General features: G+C 46.7%; 1 protein-coding gene across 1 annotated transcript; it reads right to left on the bottom strand.

Annotated features, from left to right (window-relative positions):
* Positions 1-598: 598 nt before the first annotated feature.
* On the bottom strand, positions 599-26,506 carry LOC144508338 (purine nucleoside phosphorylase-like). Its single transcript, XM_078236174.1, has 6 exons — positions 26,358-26,506; positions 16,827-16,990; positions 16,088-16,191; positions 9,704-9,879; positions 4,668-4,858; positions 599-986 (listed from the first exon to the last, which is right to left on the bottom strand). The coding sequence occupies exons 1-6, from the start codon at positions 26,381-26,383 to the stop codon at positions 772-774; spliced, it is 876 nt and encodes a 291-aa protein (XP_078092300.1). The 5' UTR covers positions 26,384-26,506; the 3' UTR covers positions 599-771.
* Positions 26,507-27,866: the final 1,360 nt, after the last annotated feature.

Genomic DNA, 27,866 nt, shown 5'->3' with positions numbered 1-27,866 from the left:
CTTTTTAGTCACCTCATAGTCTGCCAAAATCTCATCTGCAACCCAGAAATCCATTCCTCCTGTTGAAATCTCTGAGCTGCAGAGAAAACATTGCTTGATTGACAGCTCAGGCACACTGATCTCTGCTGTCAATTTCACACTGTTTATTTATACAAGGTTAAGTGTTTTCAAAGGCTTGGGGTTTCTGTTATTGATACTTTAATGGGTCTGGAAGATTGACACTTCTTTTGTCCTGTAGTGAAGTGACTTTTACCAACATGGCGGAAAGTGATGAATGAATGAAAGTTGAAAGGAGTTTATTTATGCACGTCCCACACTCAGGACATGGTTCATTAGTTCCATACAGTGTCTATTAGATCAACGGGCAAGTGACTGCTGTAGCTTGGCACAGGAGGCATGAGGGGCCACAGGGGTGGATGGAGGGGCATTCCTTGACATGTGGGCGTGAGGGTCCATGAGTGTGGGCAGATGGGCAGAAATGGACATGATGACATGACGAGCTATGGGCATGGACGGAAGGGGCTTGACACAGGGGGCATGAGGGACTATTGGCATGGGTGAATTTATGTATTTAATTCATCAAGTCTGATAATGAGCTGGTTTCAAGTAGATTTTTATTGTAATCCACAATGTGAAGGGATGTGCCGATACAGCCACCGGGGTGATATTTTAACAATCAAATGGAATGTGCTCCAAAATTATGTTCCAAAAATTCAGAGATCTTTGCTTCCTTGTTGGCTCTGACATCCATTTCATTTCCTGGTCGGCACATTAGCAGCCAGCGTTGAATTCCATGCGTGCCACCAGCTCTGTCACAAAACTCTGCAGCAATCCTGCCCGCCTCTTCCCAATACCCAGGACAGCTTCATGGTCCACCACCTCATTGCTGTCATACTCCTTCGTCACTTTATTGGTGATCAGCGAAAGTCCAAAGACCCTCAAGCCACAGTGTCTGGCAAGAGTGACCTCAGGAACAGTACTCATTCCTGCAGAACGGTAGGCAGCAAGAGAAGTGTGTTAAGAAACTTTAATTAGCAGTACAAGTATGCCACAAGCACATAACATTTCCATGGACCGGTTTTAATCACCGGAGAGGAGAGTCCGAGGGTGGAGTTTTCCCATCCTGCCCAGCACAGGATTCGTAGCGAGTGTGATGGACCATGCAAAGGGGCAGTGCGGTGGCACAGTGGTTAGCACTGCTGCCTCACAGCGCCAGGGACCCGGGTTCAATTCCAGCCTCGGGTGACTGTGTGGAATTTGCACCTTCTCCCCGTGTCTGCGTGGGTTTCCTCCGGGTGCTCCGGTTTCCTCCCACAGTCCAAAGATGTGTGGGTTAGGCTGATTGGCCATGGTAATATGTCCCTTAGTGTTAGGGGGATTAGCAGAGTAGATATGTGGGGTTACGGGGATAGGACAGGACCTGGGTAGGATTGTTGTCGGTACAAGCTGGATGGGTAAAATGGCCTCCTACTGCACTGTAGATTCTATGATTCTATATAGCTCTTGGGGCTAATGGGATCAAGGGATATGGGGGGGAATGGGGGATCAGGATATTGAATTTGATGATCAGCCATGATCATAATGAATGGCAGAACAGATTCCTGTTCCTGCTTCTAGTATCTATGTTTCTTTCTTCAGATGTGGGAGTAGTATTCAAGCCTTGGATAGATTTCCTGTTGAGTTATGGACCATTCAGAACCAAAGCGTTTGACAATGAGGGAAAGCCAAACTTCTGGGAGGCAGTTTTCAGAATGTTCGATCTGTGAATGATTAATTTAAACCCAAAGGAAACTGCGAGGCCAACATGTCAGAGTCTGAAAGAACAGGGCTAGTGACTATTGAATCGAACTGCAGGGGGTATGAAGAATCTACATTGAGAGAATTAGAGGAACAAAATTGGCATCACTCTGTTGAAGATGATAACAAGCCAGAGATTGTGGACTAGTAACCCAGAGATAATCCTCAGGTTGTGGACTAGTAATCTGGAGGTAATCCAGAGATTGTGGACTAGTAACCCAGAGATAATCCACAGATTGTGGACTAGTAACCCAGAGGTAATCCAGAGATTGTCTTTGAGGGCGGCATGGTGACACAGTGGTTAGCACTGCTCCCTCACAGTGCCAGGGACCCGGGTCTGATTCTGGCCTCGGGTCACTGTCTGTGTGGAGTTTGCACATTCTCCCCATGTCTGCGTGGGTTTCCTCCAGGTGCTCCGGTTTCCTCCCACAGTCCAAAGATGTGCAGGTTTGGTGGATTGACCATGCTAAAATTGTCCCTTAGTGTCAGGGGGCTAGCAGGGTAAATGCATGGCGTTATGGGGATAGGTCCTGGGTGGGATTGTGGTCGGTGCAGAGTTGATGGGCCGAATGGCCTCCTTCTACACTGTAGGGGTTCTATGAGATTGTGGACTAGTAACCCAGAGGTAATCCAGAGGTTGTGGTTTAGTAACCTAAAAGTTCGAGATTAATAATCCAAAGTTTTTGAGTTCCAGTCCCACTGTAGCAAGTTGTGAAAATGAATTTTGATAATTTGTGGAGCACAAAGTTGACCATTGCCAGTTTGCTTGAGAAATTGATGATCTGATAGAGGTCTTTAAGATTATGAAAGGATTGGATTGGGTAGATGTACAGAAGGTATTTTCACTTGTCAGAGACTAGAAGTAAGGGCCATAAATATAAAATAACCATTAAAACTCCAGCAGGAAATTCAGAAGAATGGTGGCAGAGTGGTAAATTCATTGGACGAGTAATCCAGAGATCCAGGCTAATGGTCTGGTGACATGGGTTCAAATCCCACCACCGCAGCTGGTGGAATTCAGATTCAATTGGTTCATCTGGAATTGAATTCTCGTCTCAGTGATGATGATCATGAAATGGTCAAATTATCGTCAATTGATAAGACAGCTCGGTGGCACAGTGGTTAGCACTGCTGCCTCACGGTGCCAGGGACCTGGGTTCGATTCCCGGCTTGGGTCATTGTCTGTGCGGAGTCTGCACATTCTCCCCGTGCCTGCGTGGGTTTCCTCCGGGTGCTCCGGTTTCCTCCCACAGTCCAAAGATGCGCGGGTTAGGTTGATTGGCCATGCAAAAAAGACCCCAGTGTCAGGGGATTGGTAAGGTATATATGTGGGGTTAGGGGAATAGGGTCTGGGTGGGATTGTTGTTGGTGCAGACTCGGTGGGCCGAATGGCCTCCTTCTGCACTGCAGGGATTCTATGATTCTAATTTCCGTAAAGACTCATCCGGTTCACTCACACCCTTTAGGGAGGAAACTTGCTGTCCTTATGCAGTCTGGCCTATATGTGAATCTTAACTGCCTTCAGTTCAAGGGCAATTTGGGATGGGCAATAAATGCAAGCTTCGACAGTGACACCCACATCCCATGAAATAATAAAGAAAGAATATCAAACAGATGAAGGACTTCTGTATTTATTGTATGTAATAAAACAAAAACGTGTGTAATGAAAATACATTTGTCGACATCAAGGCTTGAGGAGACGTAATTAACATGTTGTATTGTGGTGGTAATGTAAGTGTGAGTGGAATCAAGTTGACTGTCACAGTGCACTGATACTCTAATGCTGCTTAACTCATATTGGCACCTCTTAGCTGCCAACTTTGGTTCAGGCTCTCTCCTTTCCGAGTAAGCAGGTTGGGGATTCAAGTCTCACTCTGCACCCCAGTGCAGCACAGAGGGTGCTGCATTGTTGGGAGGATGTAAAAGATTCTATGGCACTATTTTAATCAGAGCAGAGGAATTCTCTATATATTCTGGGCAATATTTATCATAGAATCCCTACAGTGCAGAAGGAGGCCATTCAGCCCATCAAGTCTGCACCAACCACAATCCCACCCAGGCCCTATCCTCATTTACCCTAGCTAGTCCCCCTGACACTAAGGGGCAATTTAGCACGTCCAATCCACCTAACCTGCACATCTTTGGACTGTGGGAGGAAACCGAAGCACCCGGGGAAACCCACGCAGACACGGGGAGAACGTGCAAACTCCGCACAGACAGTGACCCAAGCTGGGAATCGAACCCAGGTCCCTGGCGCTGTGAGGCAGCAGTGCTAACCACTGTGCCACCATGCTGCCCCGGCAACACTGAGAACAGATGACCTGTTCATTTCCTTCATTGTTGTTTATGGGATCTTGTTATGCATAAATTGGCTGCTGCGTTTTTTTAAACTTACGACAGTGATCACCCCCTTAGTGTCCTGAGATGTGTAGGTTAGAGGGATTAGTGGGTAAAATATGTAGGGATATGGGGGTAGGGCTTGGGTGGGATTGTGGTTGGTGCAGACTCGATGGGCCGAATGGCCTCTTTCTGTACTGTAGGGTTTCTATGATAGTAATCCCACAAATTGTATATTTCCTTCCAAGCTGCACACCATCCTGACTTGTAAATACATCGCCGCTCCTTCCAGCAAACCCCAGGACATCCCAGAGGTGGCAGAGGAGCATTCTGGGAAAAGTCGACACAGTCACCACGACTCAACAGTTGGGCCGCGCAAGAAACTGCCCCCCAGGAGGAACAGCATTGAACAGACTTCAAAGGTACTTAATTGGCTGTAAGCGTTTTGGAACATCCTGGGCTTGTGAGAAGCACTGAGTTTATCTATCATTCTGGAATCTGCCAAAGACATTGATTGGTATGAAATATCTTACCCACAGCGTCGACTCCAAGTGTGTGAAGAAGCCGTGCTTCAGCGATCGTCTCAAAACTGGGACCTCCAACCATGCAATAGACGCCTTCGTGCATATAATCAGAGCAATCCAGTTCCCTGCTTATATTCAGGGCCAGCTTACAGAGGTCCCCGTCATATGCATCAGACATACAGGGAAAACGCGAGCCAAACCTATCAATAAGAACATCATTATATTTTATATATTTTCTTCCCCTTTTATACTTCAAAGATTTTTTACAAAAATAATTTTGCTGGAAGGTTATATAGTGTATGCAGTTTCCTTCGCAAACACCTTCTGAAACCACAACTTCCACCATCTAGGAGGACAAGAGCAGCAGGTGCATAGTTCCAAATATGTGCAACATTCCAAAGATGTGCGGGTTAGGTTGATTGGCCATGCTTAAATTGCCCCTTAGTGTCCTGGGATGTGTAGGTTAGAGGGATTAGTGGGTAAAATATGTAGGGATATGGGGGTAGGGCCTGGGTGGGATTGTGGTCGGTGCAGACTCGATGGGCCGAATGGCCTCTTTCTGTACTGTAGGGTTTCTATGATTCTATGATAATAATCCCACAAATTGTACATTTCCTTCCAAGCTGCACACCATCCTGACTTGGAAATATATCGCCGCTTCCAGCAAACGCCAGGACATCCCAGAGGCAGCAGAGGAGCATTCTGGGAAAAGTCGACACAGTCACCACGACTCAACAGTTGGGTCGCGCAAGAAACTGCCCCCCGCCCCCCCCACCCCCCTTCAAATGATAAACAGGAGGAACAGCATTGAACAGAGGCACCAGAGGAGTACTCTGGGAGAAGTCGGCACGGTGGCACAGTGGTTAGCACGACTGCCTCACAGCACCAGGGACCCGGGTTCAATTCCGGCCTCAGGCGACTGTCTGTGTGGAGTTTGCACGTTCTCCCCGTGTCTGCGTGGGTTTCCTCCGGGTGCTCCGGTTTCCTCCCACAGTCCAAAGATGTGCGGGTCAGGTTGATTGGCCAGGTTAAAAAAAAAAAATTGACCCTTAGAGTCCTGAGATGCGTAGGTTAGTGGGATTAGCGGGTAAATATGTGGGGGTAGGGCCTGGGTGGGATTGTGGTCGGTGCAGACTCGATGGGCCGAATGGCCTCCTTCTGTACTGTAGGGTTTCTATGATTCTAAAAGAGGCAGCAGAGGAGAAGTCAGCTCAGTCACCTCGACTGAACAGTGGGTCATGGAAGAAACCACCCCCCCTGTGATAAACAGGAGGAAGAGCATCCAACAGAGAGTAGTCTGGGAGAAGCCACTCAGTCGCTACAACTGAACATTCCTTCTATTCTTTTCACCTTTATCTGTTTATCTACTGCTCCCTTAAATGCATCTATCATCACAACCACTCTTTGTGGCAGTGAGCTCCACATTTTAGCCACGCTACGGATAAAATAATTTCCCCCAAGTTGCCAATTGGATTTGTTGATGACTATGTTATATTTCAGATGCTCAGTTTTAGTCTTCCGCACTAGCGGAAACTTCGCTCCACACTTTCCCTATTCATTTTAATGAATACTATTCGCCCACCCCTCAACCTACACCTCAACGAGGCAGGACTCCTCGAGGTGAAAGTGGGAGAGGGGCGGGGGTGGAGGCCAGGGGAAATAAGTTGTCTCGGAATGGTTGTACTGCAGCGCTGTCTGAACAGTTTTGCCAGCAGAGGATTGCACTGTGCTGATATCTCTCAATCAGATGTAACAGAAACAAGAATGAAAAGCAGGCTCTGGGGTTGGGGAGTTACACGCAGAGCAAGCCTGAAAGAACAATCTGATCTGAAAGAGGAGAATCTCTCTATCATCAACAAATCAAAATGTGTTATAGTTTTCCCTTTAATTAGATTGGGTGAACAGACACTAAACTCTGACACTGATATTGCTCCAGTGGACAGGAGAAGCAATGGCCAGTTATAGTTTGCTAGTTATTAATTTGTTCAATCATCAATTGTTATTCATTCGTGTGACATAGAATCTACAGTGCAGAAGGAGGCCATTCGGCCCATTCGAGTCTGCACCGACCACAATCCCACCCAGGCCCTTTCCCCATAACCCTATGCATTTACCCTTGCTAGTCCCCTGATACTAAGGGGCAATTTAGCATGGCCAAACCACCTACCCGCACATCTTTGGACTGTGGGAGGAAACCGGAGCACCCGGAGGAAACCCATGCAGACACAGCGAGAATGAGCAAACTCCACACAGTGACGCAAGCCAGGAATCGAACCAGCGTCCCTGGCACTGTGAGGCAGCAGTGCTAACCACTGTGCCATCGTGCTGCCCTGTAGATGTGGTGCCACTCCTATGTATCTGCTGCCCTTGTCCTTCTAGATGGAAGTGGTTGTGGGTTTGGAAGGTTCTGTCTAAGGATCTTTGGTGAATTGCTGCAGTGCATCTTGTAGATAGTACACACTGCTGCTACTGAGCGTCGGTGGTGGAGGGATTGAATGTTTGTCGATGTGGTGCCAATCAAGTGGGCTGCTTTGTCCTGGATGATGTCAAGCTTCTTGAGTGTTGTTGGAACTGTATGCCTGTCTTCTATGTCTGTGTTTTTGTGTATCTACATTGGAAGTTCTCCTTGCTACAAGTAATCTTCATTGATCATCCTTACTATGAACATCTTGATTGAAATTATAACCGTGTCCCCGCAAAAGTGAAGGACAGAAATGGCAGGATTCAGGAACCATGGATGACAAGGGAAATTGCAAGGTTAGTCATAAGGCAAAAGGAAGCATACCTCCTAGACATCTAAAAACTGACAAAGTCCTTGAGAAGTACAGTGAAAGTAGGAAGGAGCTTAAACGTGGAATTAGGAGGGCTAAAAGATGCCATGAAATATCTTTAGCAATCAGGGTCAAGGAGAATCCCAAGGCTTTTTCTGCATATATTAGGAGCAAGAGGGTAGCAAGAGAAAGAGTAGGCCCACTCAAGGACAATGGAGGGAAGATATGTGTGGAGCCACAGGAAGTGGGTGAGATCCTTATTGAGTACTTTGTATCGGTATTCACCAAGGAGAAGGACATGATGGATGTTGAGGTCAGGGATAGGTGTTTGAACGCTCTAGAGAATGTCAATATGTCTAAGGAGGAAGTGTTGAGTATCCTAAATTGCATTAAAGTAGACAGGTCCCCAGGGCCGGATGGGATCTATCCTAGATTACTTCTGGAGGCAAGAGAAGAAATAGCTGAGGCCTTAACAGATATCTTCACATCCTCTTTGACCACAGGCGAGGTTCCAGAGGACTGGAGAATGGCCAATGTTGTTCCCTTGTTTTAGAAAGGAAGCAGAGATAATCCGGGAAAGTATAGGCCTGACGTCAGTGGTGGGGAAGCTTTTGGAGAAGATACTGAGGGACAGGATATATGCACGTTTGGAGGAAAATGGACAGCATGGTTTTGTATGGGGAAGGTCATGTTTCACCAACTTGATTGAGTTTTTTGAAGAGGGGACAAAGACAATTGATGAGAGAAAGGCTGTGGATGTAGTTTATATGGACTTTAGTAAGACATTTGACAAGATTCCACATGGCAGACTGGTACAAAAACTAAAATCACATGGGATTTGGGATGGGCTGGCTAGATGGATACAGAACTGGCTTAGTTATAGGAGACAGCGAGTGGTGATGGAAGGGTGTTTTTCAGAATGGAGATCTGTAGCTAGTGGTGTTCCGCAGGGATCAGTGCTGGGACCTCTGTTGTTTGTAGTATACATATAAATGATCTGGAGGAAAATATAGGTGTTCTGATTCGTAAGTCTGCAGATGACACAAAGATTGGTGGAGTTGCTAATAGTGTCGAGGATTATCAGAGGATACAACAGGATAGATTGGAGACTTGGGCACAGAAATGGCAGATGGAGTTTAATCCGGACAAATGCGACGTGATGCATTTTGGAGGATCAAATTTAGGTATGAATTAGTCTGTAAATGGCAGAACCCTTAGGAACACTAACCTCCAGAGGGATCTGGGCGTGCAGGTCCACAGTTCCCTAAAAGGGGCAACACAGGTGGCCAAGGTGATTAAGAAGGTATATGGCATTGAAGGATATTCTCTGATCGAGTTAAATGAGGTAGGGTAGGAGGAGGCCCCTGTGGAGCATTAACTGGGGCAATCCTGTTGGATTGTAGAGCCTGTTACTGTTCAACACATTCTATGCAAGTCTACGCAGAAGAAAAACTGAAAAGGAGTGGGGGGGTGGGGGGGGGGGGGGTATAAAGGGTCCAGAGGAGGTTCACAAGAATGATCTCTGGAATGAAGAGTTTGTCGTATGAGGAACGGTTGAGGACTCTGGGTTTGTGCTCATTGGAGTTTAGAACGATGAGGGGGGATCTTATTGAAACTTACAGGATACTGCAAGGCCTGGATAGAGTGGACATGGAGAGGATGTTTCCACTCGTAGGAAAAACTAGAACCAGAGGGCACAACCTCAGGCTAAAGGGACGATCCTTTAAAACAGAGATGAGGAAGAATTTCTTCAGCCAGAGAGTGGAGAATCTGTGGAACTCTTTGCTGCAGAAGGCTGTGGAGGCCAGGTCGTTGAGTTTAAAGTTTATTTATTAGTCACAAGTAAGGCTTACATTAACACTGCTATGAAGTTACTGTGAAATTGCCCTGTTCGGGTCAATGCACCTAACCTGCATGTCTTTCAGAATGTGGGAGGAAACCGGAGCACCCGGAGGAAACCCACGCAGACACGGGGAGAACGTGCAAACTCCACACAGCCAGTGACCCAAGCCAGGAATTGAACCCGGGTCCCTGGCGCTGTGAAGCAGCAGCGCTAACCACTGTGCTACCGTGCCGCCCTGTCTTTAAGACAGAGATAGATAGGTTCTTGATTAATAAGGGGATCAGGGGTTATGGGGTAAAGGCAGGAGAACGGGGATGAAAAAAATATCAGCCATGATTGAATGGCGGAGCAGACTCGAGTGGCCTAATTCTGCCCCTATCTTTTGTGGTCTTATAAAAGTTTGACTGTATAAAACCTGCATGGCTCTGTACCGTTCATCATTGGGTCCACAGAGGGGGTGCTGCCCAGCGAGACCTGGCAGATTAATGTGATCCTTAATGATCATGAGGTCTCCTATGTTGTAACCATCGGCAATCGATCCTGCAGCATTGGTCACGATCAGGACTTCAACACCCAGTAGTCGGAAAACTCGGACAGGGAACGTCACCTTGGAAACACGGAAAGAAAATACAATTTAATATTGTCCGGAGAGACCCACTATCGGCCTTCATGATACGTTTGATAACAGCTCATGTGAAGCAGCTTGGGACGATGTGTTACAGGTGCTACATAAGTGCAAGTTATTTTACAGAGGACCAGATGGTGCATGTCCATAGGTCCGGGACGGCCGCAGGACAGGTAGATAGGGTGGTTAAGATGGTTATGGGTTACCTGCCTTTATTAGCCAAGGCATAGAATATAGAGCAGGGATGTTATGATGGAGTTGTATAAAACGCTGGTTCGGCCACAGCTAAAGCACTGTGTGCGGTTCTGGTCACCACACTAGAGAAAGGGTGCGGGGAGATTCACCAGGATGTTTCCTGGGCTGGAACGTTTCAGCTACGAAGAGAGGCTGGTTCGGCTGGGGTTGTTTTTCCTCAGAGCAGAGAAGGTTGAGAAAGGACCTGATCAAGGTGTACAAAATTATGAAGGTCACAGGTAGGGTAGATAGGAAGAAACCTTTCCTCTCAGTAGAGGGGTCAATAAAAAGGGGGCATTGATTTAAGGGAAGGGGGGCAGGAGATTTTGGGGGGATTTGAAGGAAAACATTTACATCCAGAGGGCGGTGGGAAACTGGAACTCACTGTCTGAAAGGGTGATGGATGAGGGAAACCTCACCACATTTAAGGAGCATTTAGATGAGCTCTTGAAATGCCAAGGCAGACAAGGCTAGGGAACAACTGCTGGAAAATGAGATGAGAATAGCTAGGTGCTTGATGGCCAATGCAGACACGGTCGGCCGAAGGGCCTCTTTCTGTGCTGTAAAATGATTCAGTGGGCGGAATTTTACGAGATTGATTCTAAGCGTCCAGCTAGCGTGAAAATGGGAGAGTTCCTGATCAATTTTTTGGATGAGTTTTCACACCCAATCTTATGCATTTAGTCACTAAAAAAATGGTCTAGACCATTTCTAGCTGCAGGCAGTGGGCTGGGCTTAATTTGCCAGCCAGCCTGTAGAGGGAGCTACTGCGCATGTGCCAGCCTCTGATTTGCCAATTGTTGTGCCTGCCGCACAATCTGTTTTCACCTTTATACAGTGGACAAAGAATTGCGAATCACTTCTTGTTAATACAACCAATATTTATTTGAAACACACAATCAATAATCACCCTCCCAACCAACAATAAATTATCACACAGAAAATACTAAAATTCAAGTCCAATACTAGACCTTGACTTAACTTTGCGTGACTGGCAAGTACCCAAGCAGATATTGGCCTTTATCTGTGCGCTGGTCTCTGTCGCCCTCTGCGTAGTCTGGTCTGGCACGCTGGCTCTGGTCTTCCTTCCTTCTCGGGTATGGTGGCTCTCCTCGTGCTGGTCGTTGCTGGCGACGGTCACCGTTGTTGTAGCTCATTCGTGGTGCCAGAGAGAGAGAGAGAAGGCGATTCTTGGTTGCGCAGCACCCTTTATACCCCGTTGGGTTTCGCGCCCCTTTTGGCCATTGCCAATCAATCGATCAGGACCTGATCAATAAAGTCCAATCGGGTGCTGCCACATCAATCTCTGGGTGTGTCCTCAACAGCCATGTCTGTAGGTGCTGGGGGCAGGTAGGACACACACCTCCCTCCCAAATAAGGGATTACGGCGCCCCTATGTCTGGCCAACAGCCCAGAAAAAGGATTAGAGCTCGGGCAGAAATGCCCCGGGACACTCAGAGGGAACTTTGCATTGTATGAAGTAAGAACTGGGCTGAAGCCAACCCCAGACCCATCCCACTCGATTTGTCCTGAAGCCAGCCCCGGACCACAGAATGGATTGATACTGAAACACACAGGGAAAACCCTGTGTGACAACATCCACCACGAATTGGTACCCGTGGTAGTGGATATAGCTGGGACCCAACTGCCAGAGTGGTGCTCTCCCCAATTTAAGAGATTATACCTTCATTTAACTCGCAGACTGTTAGGACAGAAGATAGGAATGGATGAAAGACAGGAAAGATCCAAGAGGGAGTTAATCAATGACATGGCCACAGCATACGGGGCAGGGGGAGCAACCATCAACGCCCTTGATTTAGCCGAACTGGACAATAAATTTAGGATTCTGACCCAACAGGTTAAACAGACACTGAGTTCTATCAATGAGGACAATCAGCAAGATGCTGATGGTGAACTGACTGGGAACACAGCCAGCAGCCACATGGTAGCTGTACTAAAAGGACACACCAAGACAATCAAATTATCAGGGAAAAATTAGAGGACGATGACCGACAACAGAACCGGACTTTATGTAGTGTATGGACAGTGGATGATAGAACAGCTAAGGGAAAACCTAGAGCAGGTACGCAGTGGACAGGTTCCATCTTGGATTAGTGACGAACAGATGGAACACCTAGTTACGGGTAAGAAACACCCCGAGTTATCTGGCTGCCAGATGTGACAGTTGACCAAAGTCTGGTTCAATGACTGCAAAGGGACTCCAGGGAAAGCCCTGGGAATGATATTAGGGCTTCCCATAATCACTGACGACCGGGTCGGACTGAGGGTCTTTGAAGTGGAGAATATAGGGACTATCCATGAGGATATCTGGATAGGGCACGATGGCACTTTACCGTACGCAGTGGAGAAGGAAGGGAGGCTCATCGGCACTACTCTGGACAGATGTCAGCAAACTGACGAAATAATCGCATGTCTGTACCCAGTTTACTTAAACGAGCACGCGCTGTGTGGCTTCAGAACAAACACTCGCCTAAATTGCTCAGTAGACGCTCGTAGCCTGGACACAGACATAACTCGGGTGGCTTACAAGGGAGCAGGGAGATACTGTCTCGCCACCTCCCTGAAACAGTATCAGTATGGCGCGACGCATTGTAACATTACTGACACTACATTCTGCTTCAAACCAGACATACCAGCCAGGGTGGGCCTCATTCAACTAATAGACATCCATAAGAGGGAGAGGGTAGATTTGAACGCCACTGACGAGCTCCGACAGACTCGAGGGGAGTTCCATGAGAAATATGACACAAGCCTAAAACTCCTGCTGGAGCAGTTGAACCAGATTCGGGTAAAATTGGCTACAGCCCACAGAACCTTCACCAAAGTAGTACAGCAGACCCAAGAGGTGGAAAGGGGAATTAAAGAAATTAAAGTCACCTCTTGGTGGGATGACCTTTGGAACTGGGGCTCAAACATCCAAATCCATCCATTTGTCCGCATCATGTCACACCTGGCAGTATTACTGATTTTGTTCACCCTGGTGTGTCTAATCATCCTCACAGTCCGATTCAGCCGATGGAAAAAGTGGATCACCCAGAGGCAGGACGTAGGGTCCGCCCTTGAATCATGGTCCCCTCTAATTCAGTAGAGCAATGTTTACAGGAAGCCTGCCATTTTACGATTTGTACAAATAAACCGTTGGAAATCCTACTACCAAAATGTGCCTCAGATCTGCGAATACTTTATTGTAACGTTTGTTTGAATGTTGGTTTATAATTAGCTTATTGTAATAATGGTGTTTAGAATATGTGATTGTTTGTACTTGTAGAGTGTTGCTGTCTGTAGCTTCTGGAATGTCAATATGTTGTAGGGATGTATTATTACTGTACATGCCAATGCCTGGGCCTTGCTTGACTGTTGAGTGACTGGGGAATTCCTGACAGATACTGGTCCTGAGTTTGTGATCCATCACGCTTCACGTTCAGGATCAAAGGGGGGACTGTGGCCAAATGGGCCATCTAAAATGGCGATGTGTAAAGCACTCTGGGACAATTGGACAAGAACTAAAATGACAGGCTGCCGCCTAAAAGACAGAGACAAACAGGCTGCAGCTCAGACGAGTGAATCCACAGGATATGGGTCATCTCCAGGACAAAGGGACTTTCTGGTCAAACTGGGTTGTTTACCAGACATAGGGGCGCCGTAACCCCTTATTTGGGAGGGAGGTATGTGACCTATGTGCCTCCAGCACCTACAGACATGGCCGTTGGAGCCACACCCAGAGATCGGTGTGGCAGCACCCGATTGGACTTTATCGATCAGGGTGATCAAGTCCTGATCGATTGATTGGCAATGGCCAAAAGGAGCGCGAAACCCAACGGGGTATAAAGGGTGCTGTGCAGCCAAGAATCGCTCTCTCTCTCTGGCTCCACAAACGAGCTACAACGACAGTGAACATCGCCAGCAACGACCAGCACAAGGAGAGCCACCACACCTGAGAAGGAAGGAAGACCAGAGCCAGAGTGCCAGACCAGACCAAAGGACCAGACTGCACAGAGGACGACCGAGACCAGCGCACAGATAAAGGCCAATATCTGCTTGGGTACTTGCCAGTCATGTAAAGTTAAGTCAAGGTCTAGTATTGGACTTGAACTTTAGTATTTCTGTAAGATAACATATTGTTGGTTGGGTGGGTGATTATTGATTGTGTGTTTTAAATAAATATTGGTTGTACTAACAAGAAGTGATTCGCAATTCTTTGTTCATCTTATAAGGGTTAAAACAGACCATGTGGCAGGCACAACACTCAATAGCAACTCCAGGGGTCTGACAGACAGAGAGAGAGAGATACTGCAGGCAGCCTCAACCAACTACCCACACAGCAATCACAGTGGCCCACGGCCGATCGCAAGCCCCACAACGCATGGGCATCCAACCCCCACAACCGCCCCCACCCCCACCTCCCAGACCGATTGCTCCCCCCTCCCTGATCCGATTACAACTGCAGAGTGCCAACTGATCTGATCCTGTTGCAGAGTGCGCAGCGGGTCTACCCCCAATCGGGCCACCCCTTCACGCCCTGGCCCCATAAGCCCTTCCCCCATAGTCCACCAAGGCCCCGCCTCATTGGCCCCACCCCCAGCACTGCCCGGTTGGTCGTGCCAAGTTTCCCATTGGGCAATGCCCAGGTGCCTGGATGGCACTGCCTAGGTGCCAGGCTGGCACCACCCCAGGGACACCCCCTTACCCTCCACCTCCCCACGGGGCCTCAATGGCCTCCAGTTCCACCGGCGAGGCCAACACGACTGTTCTCCGTTCATGGGGAGCAGGTGTTTTCCTGGCCGGAGAGATCCTCTCCTGGCGAGGCCATCAAGGTGAGTGAGCCCAGACGATAGAGCGCCGAGCTCGCTAAGCAGATGTAAATGAGTATTTTCATACATTTGGATAATTTATTCAGCCTCTCGCCCATTTCCGGCAAGAGCCTGACCTCACTGGAAATCCGACCCACGTAAAATTGCAAGATCCGAGAAATCGGGCGTGGTCCTGGTTTCCTGGCTCTTGCTCTTGGTTTTACCGGCCTGCTCCGCCCATTGGTGGACAGGGTGAGCTGGTAAAATTCCACCCAATGACTTATTGTGGTTGGCCTTCTGTGCCTTTAGCCTGACCACTCAGAAAAGTAATGCATTTTGTTTTTTTAAATTCTCTCCTGGAATGTGTGTTGATGGCAAGGCCAGCATTTATTGCCCATCCCTAGTTGCCCTTGAACTGAGTGGCTTGCTAGGCCATTTCAGAGGGCAGTTGAGTCAACCACATTGCTGCGGCTCTGGAGTCACATGTAGGCCAGACCGGGTAAGGATGGCAGATTTCCTTCCCTAAAGGACATTAGTGAACCAGATGGGTTTTTCCGACAATCGACAATGGTTTCGTGGTCATCATTACTGAGACTAGATTCTCAATTCCAGATTATTAATTGAATTTAAAGATCACCAGCTGCTCTGGTGGGATTTGAATCTCATCCCCAGAATATCAGCCTGGTCACTGGATCAGTAGGCAGGATAGTTGGCCTGAAAAGATTTGATATAAAGCCGGTATTTAAATTCATCCCTCAACAAACATTACTAAACCCTGGTTTTCTGGTCATCGTTGCTGTTTGTGGGGGATTGCTGTGTGCGTATGGCTGCTAAATGTCTTAGTTACAACAACGGCAGTATTTGAAGAGTATGCCCTTGTTTATTGAGCCCTTTGGGATGTGTTGGAGTTGTAAAATACGACACAGGAATTGCTTTGCCTGATGTTTTGAATGAGCTTCAACTGAGCGAGGTGAGATTGCAAGAACACTCATTTCTGAGAAATGATCCTTTTCTTCCAGGAATGCCTGTCCTGTAGCTGCCACTTAGCCCCGTGCGCTGTCCATTGCCCATGTCTGGCAAGATGCCCACTACAAGCGATACATTTTATACAGTATCCTTCAGGAATCAGGATATGTAACCATTACCTTTATGAGTGGGTATCCTTCGAACTTATGGAAACGGCCCTGCATACAAACACATGCCTTCCCCTTCAGCTCTCCGAATACCAGCTGACCAGCATGCCCCTGGACTGGATAGAGAAAGAGAGAAGAATGAGCAACGAGAAAGTTAGCAACTTCTCCTGAAACTACATCAACAACAACTATTGATATAGCACCCTCAGCGTTCATAGAATCGTAGAATCATGGACTTATAGAATCCCTCAGTGCACAAGGAGGCTATACAGCCCATCGAGCCGGCACTGACAACAATCCCACCCATGCCCTAGCCCCATAACTTCGCACATTTACCCTAACTAGTCTCCCTGACACTAAGGGTCAATTTAGCATGGCCAATCCCCCTAACCCACACATCTTTGGACTGTGGGAGGAAACCGGAGCACCCGGAGGAAACCCACACAGACACGGGGAGAATGTGCAGACTCTGCACAGACAGTGACCCAAGCCGGGAATCGAACTTGGGTCCCTGGTGATGTGAGGCGGCAGTGCTAACCACTGTGCCACCGTGCCGTCAATGTATTCCAGATCATAACAAGTTTGCTGGCGTCAAATGTTTTCTTCCTCATTTCACATCTGGTACATTTGCCAATTATCTTAAATAATTGTCCTTTTGTTACTGAGGCTTCTGTGACCCTTATCTACTATATTGAATCACTTCAAGGCTTTGACAGCCTCTCGTTAGTCCTCAGTGAGCCAGGTTCCATACCTGTGCTCTGCGGAAAGTTGGGAACGTCGGTGTATTTAAAGACCTCCTGGTTTGCAAGTGCCTCAGCAAGCATCCCAAGTCCAGAGCCACAGATTATTGCCACCCTTGGACGTTGCTTGGTCCTCGATAGCAGCCAGTCTGCTGTCTCCTGGTAGGTTTCGTAACTGGAATAAGATTCATGTTTAAATAACCACAAACAGGATGAAGTCAACCTTGCAAACTGGGATCTCAAGAAATGTGCAGGGCAGTTAGATTTTTATCATCTGAAGTCAGGCGGTCTATCTGAGTGTATTGTATTAGAGCAAAGAACAAAGAACAAAGAAAATTACAGCACAGGAACAGGCCCTTCAGCCCTCCAAGTCTGCACCGACCATGCTGCCCGACTGAACTAAAACCCCCTACCCTTCCGGGGACTGTATCCCTCTTTTCCCATCCTATTCATGTATTTGTCAAGATGTGGAGATGCCGGTGTTGGACTGGGGTGGGCACAGTAAGTAGTCTCACAACACCAAGTTAAAGTCCAACAGGTTTATTTGGTAGCACGAGCTTTCAGAGCGTTGCTGCTTCATCAGGTGAGTGAAGGAGCGGTGCTCCGAAAGCTCGTGCTACCAAATAAACCTGTTGGACTTTAGCCTGGTGTTGTGAGACTACTTACTGTATTTGTCAAGACACCGCTTAAAAGTCACTTTCGTGATTTTTGTGTGGTTTGTGTGTATTGATTGGTCGGGCAGATAGGCTGATAGCTATAGATAAATCTTCCAGCTTCAAATGGTCTCACACATACATCTGCCTAGGTTCACAAACTAGATTCTCTGTCTCATCAATGCCTAATGTTGGGGAGAGAGGTCATTGGAGCTGGCCAATTTTTAAAAAATTCATTTGTGGGACATGGGCATTGCTGGCTGGGCCAGCATTTATTGCCCATCCCTAGTTGCCCTTGGAGGGCAGTTGAGAATCAACCACATTGCTGTGGCTCTGGAGTCACATGTAGGCCAGACCAGGGTAAGGACGGCAGATTTCCTTCCCTAAAGGACATTAGTGAACCAGATGGGTTTTTAACGACAATCGACAATGGTTTCATGGTCATCAGTAGATTCTTAATTCCAGCTTTTTAAAATTGAATTCAAAATCAACCATCTGCCGTGGCAGGATTCGAACCCAGGTCCCCAGAACGTTAGCTGAGTTTCTGGATTAATAGCCTAATACCACTAGGCCATCGCCACCCCTATGGGAGGGTGCAGGATGGCCTGGCTTTTGTTTCTGTCACCCCATCTCCCCGAGCAACAATAACACGGGCATCCATTTCTTGCATCACAGCAGGAAGTCCTGACCACCCCTCCTTATAAACCCTGACCGAGTCGCATTAGCCACCCTGGACCTGCCTCTGCATCGGCACTGCTTCGATCAGCGGGCACTTCCATCACACCCCTGTCCTTCCCCCACCCCACCCCACCACCCCGACCCAAGTGAAAGTCCGGCAGCTTGGGACATGTTCTCCCGAGTAGGTCTCAGGAAATCTCCCAACTCTGCGCAAGCAACTTGGAAGCGCGAATCCAGGCCTAAGTCTACCCCACTGAATCCCTTTGGAATCTCAATATTTCAATGAGATCACCTCTCATTCTTCTAAACGTCAGAGAATCTAATCATTCCCTCATCCTTCAAGCCTAAATCAAATAGCCTCACAAATTACTGGGAGTGTGGCAAGGCTAATGGTGAACTATTCAGCAACTGTGTCAATTCACAATCTATCTCCTCTTAGATGCCGGGTTTCCTACACACAGATGACCATGAGTAAAACTACCATTAACCCCAACCGTTTCTGGACATTATTTCTGTTGCAACATTTCATCATCCAATGATCTACTCGTTGCATTATTTTCCTTTTGGTTCCTTCCATCGAACTTCAGGAAATTGTGTCAGAAATTTTAGCCAGGGTCCAGGGATAATGTTAGCATTGGCTGCACTGCCAGGGAGTTTGCAAGAATGTGGTCCGTGACCCTCAGATTGGCAACATTTCTTGAAAAAACTCCCTGAAAACATCCAGGGGAGTTAGGTTTTAAATGTTTTGGCAACATAGTCAAGACTGACAGAACTGTTCATTGTTCTCCCCTGCAGATGTGAAGAGTCAAATGAAGTTTTGCATAAGAGTCAGAGGTCGGTTAGATCAAATCCCTCTCCATTTGGCACTAGTGAATCAGTTGAGCATTTCCGACAATCCAACAGCTGTCATGTTGTTGCCAACACACAAAAGACCACATTCATTATAGAAGGGAATTGTAAAGCAGCTAGTGAGATTGTAGTCCCTGCCTACATCAACAGAGACAAAGTAGAAAGGGTCGAAAGCTTTTTAGGTGTCCAGATCACCAACAAATTGTCCTGGTCCCCCCATGCCGACACTATAGTTAAGAAAGCCCACCAACGCCTCTACTTTCTCAGAAGACTAAGGAAATTTGGCATGTCAGTTACGACTCTCACTAACTTTTACAGATGCATCATAGAAAGCATTCTTTCTGGTTGTATCACAGCTTGGAATGACTCCTGCTCTGCCCAAGACCGCAAGAAACTACAAAAGGTCGTGAATGTAGCCCAATCCATCACGCAAACCAGCCTCCCATCCATTGACACTGTCTACACTTCCCGTTGCCTCGGCAAAGCAGCCAACATAATTAAGGACCCCACGCACCCCGGACATTCTCTCTTCCATCTTCTTCCTTTGGGAAAAAGATACAAAAGTCTGAGGTCACGTACCAACCGACTCAAGAACAGCTTCTTCTCTGCTGCTGTCAGACTTTTGAATGGACCTACCTTGCATTAAGTTGATCTTTCTCTACACCCTAGCTATGACTGTAACACTACATACTGCACCCTCTCGTTTCCTTCTCTATGAACGGTATGCTTTGTCTGTATAGTGCGCCAGAAACAATACTTTTCACTGTATGTTAATACGTGTGACAATAATAAATCAAATCAAATCAAAAGATTCACAGACAGATATAGTCTTTTCAGTGATAGGATAGCGAGAGGAATTAAATGACTCTTTATAACAAGCTAATGTGGACAGTTTGCACATATGTGAATGCAATGACAGTATTAAAACAAATGAATATGATTTTAAAGTATATATACCAAAGTATTGAATGTATTTTAATACATAAAATGTATTGTTCGTCTCAGTCAGAAAGAGAAGATGCTGCAAAGTATAATGGGAAGGTCAGAAGGTTAGAGCTGGGCATCTATTAATCAGCAAAAGTAAGCATTAGAAGCTTTAAGTTTTCGGGACAAATGTTGTAACATTATTGCGGCGTACATTGTCCAGGCAGAAGAGGGCATTTCTAGAGGCCAGAAATCACGTATCTCTGCCTTGGCGATGTGCCTGTGGGAAAGGTCACATAGCAACCAGGAAGTGGGCTTAGCCAAAATGGGAAGATGTCCGGAATTAAATGGACAAATGAAATGTCATTGCACTGAGTGGCATAATGCAATTAACTGAGATACTTTGTCAAAACCTGGACTGCCATGTGAACATTAAATGAAATTGATTCTAAGCTAATGAAGAGGTGTATCCTAGATAACAAAAGGTATAATCGCTCTGCATTTTGGCTGAGTAACTGATCTTTGGAAAGGTTTCTCGGCTCTGAACCCGAGCTGTCTGACCCTCTGGAGACCTCTGAACAGCCGTACGTTAGTGTATTGTTTTGTCCTGTTTGATTTTTCTGTTTAAAATAAATTTTGGTTACGTCTTTTGAACAGAGACTTTGCCTTTTGCGAGTTTTTTGAATAGAGACTAAGTTTTTAGACATTGGACACCTTTTTAATAGAAATTCCCCACTACATTCATCATTTCGCTTTTGCAACTTCCCATGAGATGATAGGAAACTTGGAACACCAGTGTGTCCAGTACCTGAGCCCCTGGGCTATCAGACACTCAATAGTTGCAGGGCATCTTTCAGCTAAAAGAAACAATCTGATAATGAGTGTGAAAGGTAGCGACTTGCTTAAAAATACATATCTTTCAAATGGTTCTTTGCAACTATTGAGCCATGGTTTGGTCATGTGATTGCGAGTTCCAATCTCATTTTGAAGACTGGATTTCAGTGAGGGGGGTAATGTGTGAGCTGGGACATAATCGTACAAACTGTCACATTGATAATCTCGATAAACACACGAGGCAGAAAGGAGCAGAAGGGTACGCTGGTGAGCTTAGCTGAAATGGAGCTGGGAGGAGGCTCATGTGGGGCAGCAGAATCGACCCATTGGGCCCAATGGCCACCTCTGTGCTGCACGCTCTGTGTAATGTAATGGGAGCTGTTCTTGTAAAAACTCCATTGGTTCAAAAACATCCTTCAGGGAAAGAAGCCAAGCCATTCCGAACTACACGTGACTCCACTCTGTTACAAAAATAAATATTGGCCGGAACTCTATCAACACGCCCGGCGCGGGCGAGGCTCCAACAACGGAAATCGCTGTTGACCTTGGGTGGGAATCTCCGGTCTCGCCCGATCAAGACCGTAAAATCCCGCCCATTATGTAAATGATTGAAAGTTTAATGAACGCAACCTAACGACATGTGATCAATGATCTTTCATTGAAAATGCAGAGTGCAGTCGATCTTTCATTATTATTCTCTAAATTAAGACCTGCAATTTTGTAATTGTTTGGATACTCTGATATTCATAATTGTGCGATTCTTTTATTATTTCAATGATTGCCTATAATTATGTTCTGAATTATGATTACTCATTTTACTCATGTGGTCGTCAGAATTTGGCACATGTTGTCTTGATGTCCGTCTGTCCGTGAATCCATCCTTCCATCCACATGTTCACCCATGCACATCCACGCACTTGCATGCCCATCTATCTGTCCATCCATCCATTCCATCTTTTCATACCCACAGAAAATAGTCCCTCAAACCACTCAGTTATAGATACAATTGCTGAAAGCATACAAACAAAGAAACCAGAAGCAGGAGGAGGCCATTCAGCCCTTCGAGCCTGCTCCACCATTCAGTTTGATCTTGGTTGATCATGGAATTCAATGTCCTGATCCCCCCCTTCCTCCCATATCCCTTGATCCATTTAGTCCCAAGAGCAAATCTAATTTCTTCTTGAAATCAGGCAACGTTTTGGCCTCAATTACTTTCTGTGGGAGTGAATTCCACACATTCACCACCCTCTGGGTGAAGAAATTTCTCCTCACTTTAGTTCTAAAAGGTTACCCCTTATCCTCAAACTATAACCCCTAGTTCTGGGCTCCCCCACCATTGGGAACATTCTTTCTGAATCTGACAAGGCAGGACCATCATTAGCATCTTCTCTGGGTAACTGGGGATGGACAATAAATGCTGTACACTGCCACAACCCAGGAGAAAACCTTTCTTTAAAAGGAAGGCAGGCATGAAAAGGACAAGAACTGTCTTAGGAAATTAATTATATGACAAGCAAACAAATCCATAGCTAACCTAAGAGTTGCCAACTCCTTCTCCCATTAAAAATGGAAAAGGTCTTTGCTGCCCCATTAGCTAACCCACGCAGACACGAGGAGAATGTGCAAACTCCACACAGACAGTGACCCGAGCTGGGAATCGAACCCGGGACCCTGGAGCTGTGAAGCAGCAGTGCTAACCACTGTGCTACCGTGCCGCCCATTCTTCATTGATGCTTCTGAAGTAACAAATTCCCTGCCGTGTAATAAAAATTGTAAATTGATTTACCCTGCCTCATCCAGTCTGAGAAATCCAAACTTGACACCGGTGCAGTGATAGTTAAGAAAGCCCTCCAACGCCTCTACTTTTCCAGGGATTAAGGAAATTTGGCATGTCTGCTATGGACTCTCACCAACCTTTACAGATGCACCATAGAAAGCATTCTTTCTGGTTGTATCACAGCTTGGTATGGCTCCTGCTCTGCCCAAGACCGCAAGTAACTACAAAGGGTCATGAACGAAACCCAGTCCATCACACGAAGGAGCCTCCCATCCATTGACTCCGTCTACACTTCCCGCTACCTCAGAAAATCAGTCAGCATAATCAAGGACCCCACTCACCCCGGACATTCTCTTTTCCACCTTCTTCCATTGGGAAAAAGGTACTAAAGTCTGAAAACACATACCGACCGACTCAAAAACAGCTTCTTCCCTGCTGCCATCAGACCTTTGAATGGACCTACCTCGCACTAAGTTGATCCTTTTCGGCATCCTAGCTATGACTGTAACACTACATTCTGCACTCTCTCCTTTCCTTCTCCCCTATGTTCTCTATGAACGGTGTGTCTGTATAGTGCGCAAGAAACAATACGTTTCACTGTATACTAATACATGTGACAATAATAAATCAAATGAAAGTAGTAGTGTTGCCAACTCCAGTTGGAGGTTTGCCTGGAGGATTCATCACACAACCTCCTGCCTCCAACCTGCCATTTGTCACTCGACGCAGCAATCCTTGTGACGCCCCGCTTTAACCCAGCCAACGGGGATGCAAACCGACACAATTGGTCATCAAAAGCAGCCTTTACCCCCAACTCCTATATTTTTAGGAACAAATTTATTTTAGTAAGCAAAAAATGCAAAGCAAATCACAATATTTTTTAAGCCCCTATGACTTTCCCCCCGTGTGATCCTCAGACGGTGTCCCGGAGGTTAATTTCCAGTTCCTGCAGGCTTCAGAACAAAGTTGGAAGGTTGGTGTACGATAAAGGATTAATAGCTGGTGCATCAAAGGTGATCACGTGTAATTGAACCTGAAGGAAAAAGTTTCTGTTGGAGTCTTGTCAAAGTCTGTTTCTCTAAATGATGTAAATATTCAATGAATGTTCTAGTTCTGAATGTTCTAGGGACGGCACGGTGGCACAGTGGTTAACACTGCTGCCTCACAGCGCCCGTGACCTGGGTTCGATTCCCGGCTTGGGTCACTGTCTGTGTGGAGTTTGCACATTCTCCCCATATCTGCGTGGGCTTCCTCCGGGTGCTCCGGTTTCCGTCCAAAGATGTGTGGGTTAGGTGCATTGGCCATGCTGAATTGCCCCTTAGTGTCCTGGGATGTGTAGGTTAGAGGGATTAGCAGGTAAATATGTGGGGTTACGGGGATAGGGCTTGGGTGGGATTGTTGTCGGTGCAAACTCGATGGGCCGAATGGCCTCCTTTTGCACTGTAGGGTTTCTAGTTTGCAACAGTATGGTTTCTGAAAAGACGCCCAGAATTCCAGCTGTGATAACAATGAGTTTGAACCCTAGTTAAATGTGGCTGACCCTCATTGAAAGTTGAAGTGAATAGATGGAAGATTCCTTCTGATTTTTAAAATATAAATTTTACAGGATGTGGCTGTCACTGGCTGGCCTGGCATTTATTGTCCATCCCTATTGCCATTCATATCAGAGGGCATTTGAGAGTCACATGTAGGCCAGACCAGGTAAGGACGGCAGATTTCCTTCCTATAAGAGGTCTTCGGAGGCAGAAGTCCCTTCACCAAAATCCCTTTAATTACAAACTCTAACAGCAGTACACAGAGTGCCATCAGTCAGCAGTCTACTCCCGGGGGTCAGAGGAACTGACACTCCCAGTTAAATACAAGGCAAATACTCCCTGATTAGCTCATCAATTGGATCCTTAATCAGGGAGTTCATACTCCAACAGGCCAACCTCAATGGCCTGACTGAAATCATTGCAAATCCCTAAAGGACACTCGTGAACCAGATGGGTTTTTACAACAATCGACAATGCTTTCACAGTCACCATTAGACTTGAAATTCAAGATTTTTATTGAATTTAAATTTCACTATTTGCCGTGGCGGGATTCGAACCCGGGTCCCCAGAGCATTATCCTGGCTCTCTGGATTACTAGTCCAGTGATAATACCATTATGCCACTGCCGCCCCTATGACTTTTCTCGATTGCCGTCCTTGCTAATTCAGAACTGCATTCTTTCAGAGTGCATTTTAAGATGCAGGGTTAAAGGTCCATTAGCTGCTCTTGGTTCAGCCAGCGCGGACACTGCGGAGACTTTGCACTGCCAGTTTGTTATCTTCCATCTGGTAGGTTTTGTCAAGTGTAAGGTCTGCTCACACGCACTCAGTGTGTACATCCGAGCAGGTACGGGGGAATCTCCACCCCATTAAAGATCAGTTCCCATTCTGTTGGAGTAGAAACAGTCTGAAATTGGAATGTTCAATGGGTGCCATTCCTGGAATAACATCCCATTGCTTGGTCTGGATGTTAAACAGTTCTACAGACTCAAAGCTGCACCAGAAGATACATTTGCAAAGGACAGGATCTTTTTTATTTGTTCATGGGATGTGGGCATCACTGGGCCAACATTTATTGCCCGTCCCTAATTGGCCTTGAATTGAGTGGCTTTCTAGATCATTTTCTTTTATTCATTGGTGTCACAAGTAGGCTTACATTAACACTGCAATGGAGATACTGTGAAAATCCCCTAGTCGCCACACTCCGGCGCCTGTTCGGGTACACTGAGGGAGAATTTAGCACGGCCAATGCACCTAACCACCACATCTTTCAGACTGTGAGGGGAAACCAGAGCACCCGGAGGAAACCCACGCAGACACGGGGAGAATGTGCAAATTCCGCACAGATAGTGACCCAAGCCAGGAATCGAACCCGGGTCCCTGGCGCTGTGGGCCGCAGTGCTAACCACTGTGTCGCCCAGAGGGCAGTTGAGAGTCAGCCACATTGTTGTGGGTCTGGAGTCACGTGTAGGCCAAACCAGTTAAGGATGCCAGATTTCCTTCCGCAAAGAACATTAATGCACCGGAAGGGTTTTTAATGATAATCAACTATGTTTTCATGATCGTCATTAGACTTTTAATTCCAGATTTTTAAATAATTAGTTTCAAATTTCGTCATCTGCCATGGTGGGATTCAAACCTGGGTTCCCAGAGCATTACCTGGAGTCTCTGGATTACTAATCCAGTGACAATGCCAATGTGCCTCTTCCCTCCCCATCAATCTTCCGGTCCTGCTGAAAGCAGCCCCTGCCCCTGCAGCGGGTTCCCCGGTAAGCGGGACGGGCAGGTCATGCAAAACATCGTAGACATTGACAGGACCGGAAGATCCCACCGGCATTCAAAGGCAAACCACCTTCATCTATTACCATTTCTTCCTGAGTCACCGACAATTATCCCACCCAGGCCCTAGCCCCCATGTATTTACCCTGCTAATCCCCCCTGATACTAAGGGTCAATTTTCCATGGCCAAATCAACCTAACCCACACATCTTTAGACTGTGGGAGGAAACCCACGCAGACACGGGGAGAACGTGCAGACTCCGCACAGACAGTGACCCCAAGCCGGGAATCAAACCCGGGGTCCCTGGCGCTGTGAGGCAGCAGTGCTAACCACTGTGCCACCATACTACCTCATGCCTACAATGCTTAATGTACCTACTACCAGTACTACCTGAGTTAACCTGTACTGCATGTATTACCTGCCTTATGTATACAATGCTCGATGTTCTGGCTGTCTTGCCATGAACAATTCCATGGGCAATTCACTAATGCGTCAATTAAAATGATAACTCACCAGATCGAATCTTCAGACAGCATCATGTCAAATATTAAGTCTGCTTTCTGCTTCTTTTCCTCTTCAAAGACAGGAGACTTTCAGTTGATTTTCTCACAGTCCACTAACTAAGCACAGGCACTGCTTGCTGCGAGACCTCTTGCTGGTTCACTGGCTCCAGACTTTCAAGTTATATATCAGAAAAGAGATGATGAGTTCCAAATTAGCACCCTACCATGGTCCTAGTGATTGGTTCATGTAAGCTGTTGTAAAAATATGATTGGCTGCCCTTTAGGGTGGAGTGAATAATTGTTAAATGTAATAAAAGTTTCTTCTTCCAGGGAGATAGTCGGGGTCAAGTAATAAATTGACTGCATGTGACCAAAACGTAAATGGCCTTGAGTGAGTTAAGACAGAAAAGGTCTTTTACCCTTTGTGGCACGAAGTTTAACATTTTCATATTTCCTCACAGATAATAATGTAGAAAGCTGACGGTAGCACAGTGGTTAGCACTGCTGCTTCACAGCTCCAGGGACCTAGATTCGATTCCCGGCTTGGGTCACTGTCTGTGTGGAGTTTGCACATTCTCCTCGTGTCTGCGTGGGTTTCCTCCGGGTGCTCCGGTTTCCTCCCACAGTCCAAAGATGTGCGGGTTAGGTTGATTGGCTATGCTCAAAATTGCCCTTAGTGTCCTGAGATGCGTAGGTTAGAGGGATTAGTGGGTAAATATGTAGGGATATGGGGGTAGGGCCTGGGTGGGATTGTGGTCGGTGCAGACTCGATGGGCTGAATGGCCTTTTTCTGTACTGTAGGGTTTCTATGATTCTATGATTTCTTTCTATGATTTCTTACAGTCATCTGAATGATTAGTCCACCACCATTTTATCTCCTGGGATTTGGTGGGATTGTACAATAGGGAGGCAATCACTAGACTATTAATCCAGAAACTCAGCTAATGTTCTGGGGACCCGGGTTCGAATCCCACCACGGCGGATTGTGGAATTTGAATTCAATTAAAAATATCTGGGATTAAAAATCTACTGATGACCATGAAGCCATTGTCGATTGTCAGAAAAACCCATCTGGTTCACTAATGTCCTTTAGGGAAGGAAATCCGCCGTCCTTATCTGGTTTGGCCTACATGTAACTCCAAAGCCACAGCAATGTGTTTGACTCTCAACTGCCCTCCAGAGGCAACTAGGGATGGGCAATAAATCTGGCCAGCCAGCGACGCCCATGTCCCACAAATGAATTTTTAAAAAGTCCAAAAGATGTGCGGGTTAGGTTGATTGGCCATGTTCAATTGCCCCTTAGTATCAGGGAGATTAATTGGGTAAATATGTGGGGTTACGGGGATAGGGCCTGGGTGGGATTGTTGTCAGTGTGGGCTTGATGGTCCGCATTGCCTCTTTCTGCACTGTAGGCATTCGATGATAGAATGATGGGGGATACTCCCTGGATTCTAAATACCACAATGAGTAGATGTAGCAAACAATTGAAATCCCAAGAGTCAGAAGTAAGATTTTATCT

The sequence above is a fragment of the Mustelus asterias genome, chromosome 20 (genome assembly GCF_964213995.1).
Source record: "Mustelus asterias chromosome 20, sMusAst1.hap1.1, whole genome shotgun sequence".
NCBI lineage: Eukaryota > Metazoa > Chordata > Chondrichthyes > Carcharhiniformes > Triakidae > Mustelus > Mustelus asterias.
Note: the sequence above shows the minus strand (reverse complement) of the source record. Positions and strands in the feature narration are given on the sequence as shown.

What these genes read in the sequence shown, in the direction of transcription:
- LOC144508338 (XM_078236174.1), bottom strand. Translation starts at nt 26,383, where the DNA reads ATGATGCTGTCTGAAGATTCGATCTG. An exon ending in CTGTCTGAAGATTCGATCTG is followed by an intron (nt 16,991 to 26,357) that starts GTGAGTTATCAT and finishes ATCTTATTCCAG; the next exon opens with TTACGAAACCTACCAGGAGA. An exon ending in CAACTTTCCGCAGAGCACAG is followed by an intron (nt 16,192 to 16,826) that starts GTATGGAACCTG and finishes TTCTCTATCCAG; the next exon opens with TCCAGGGGCATGCTGGTCAG.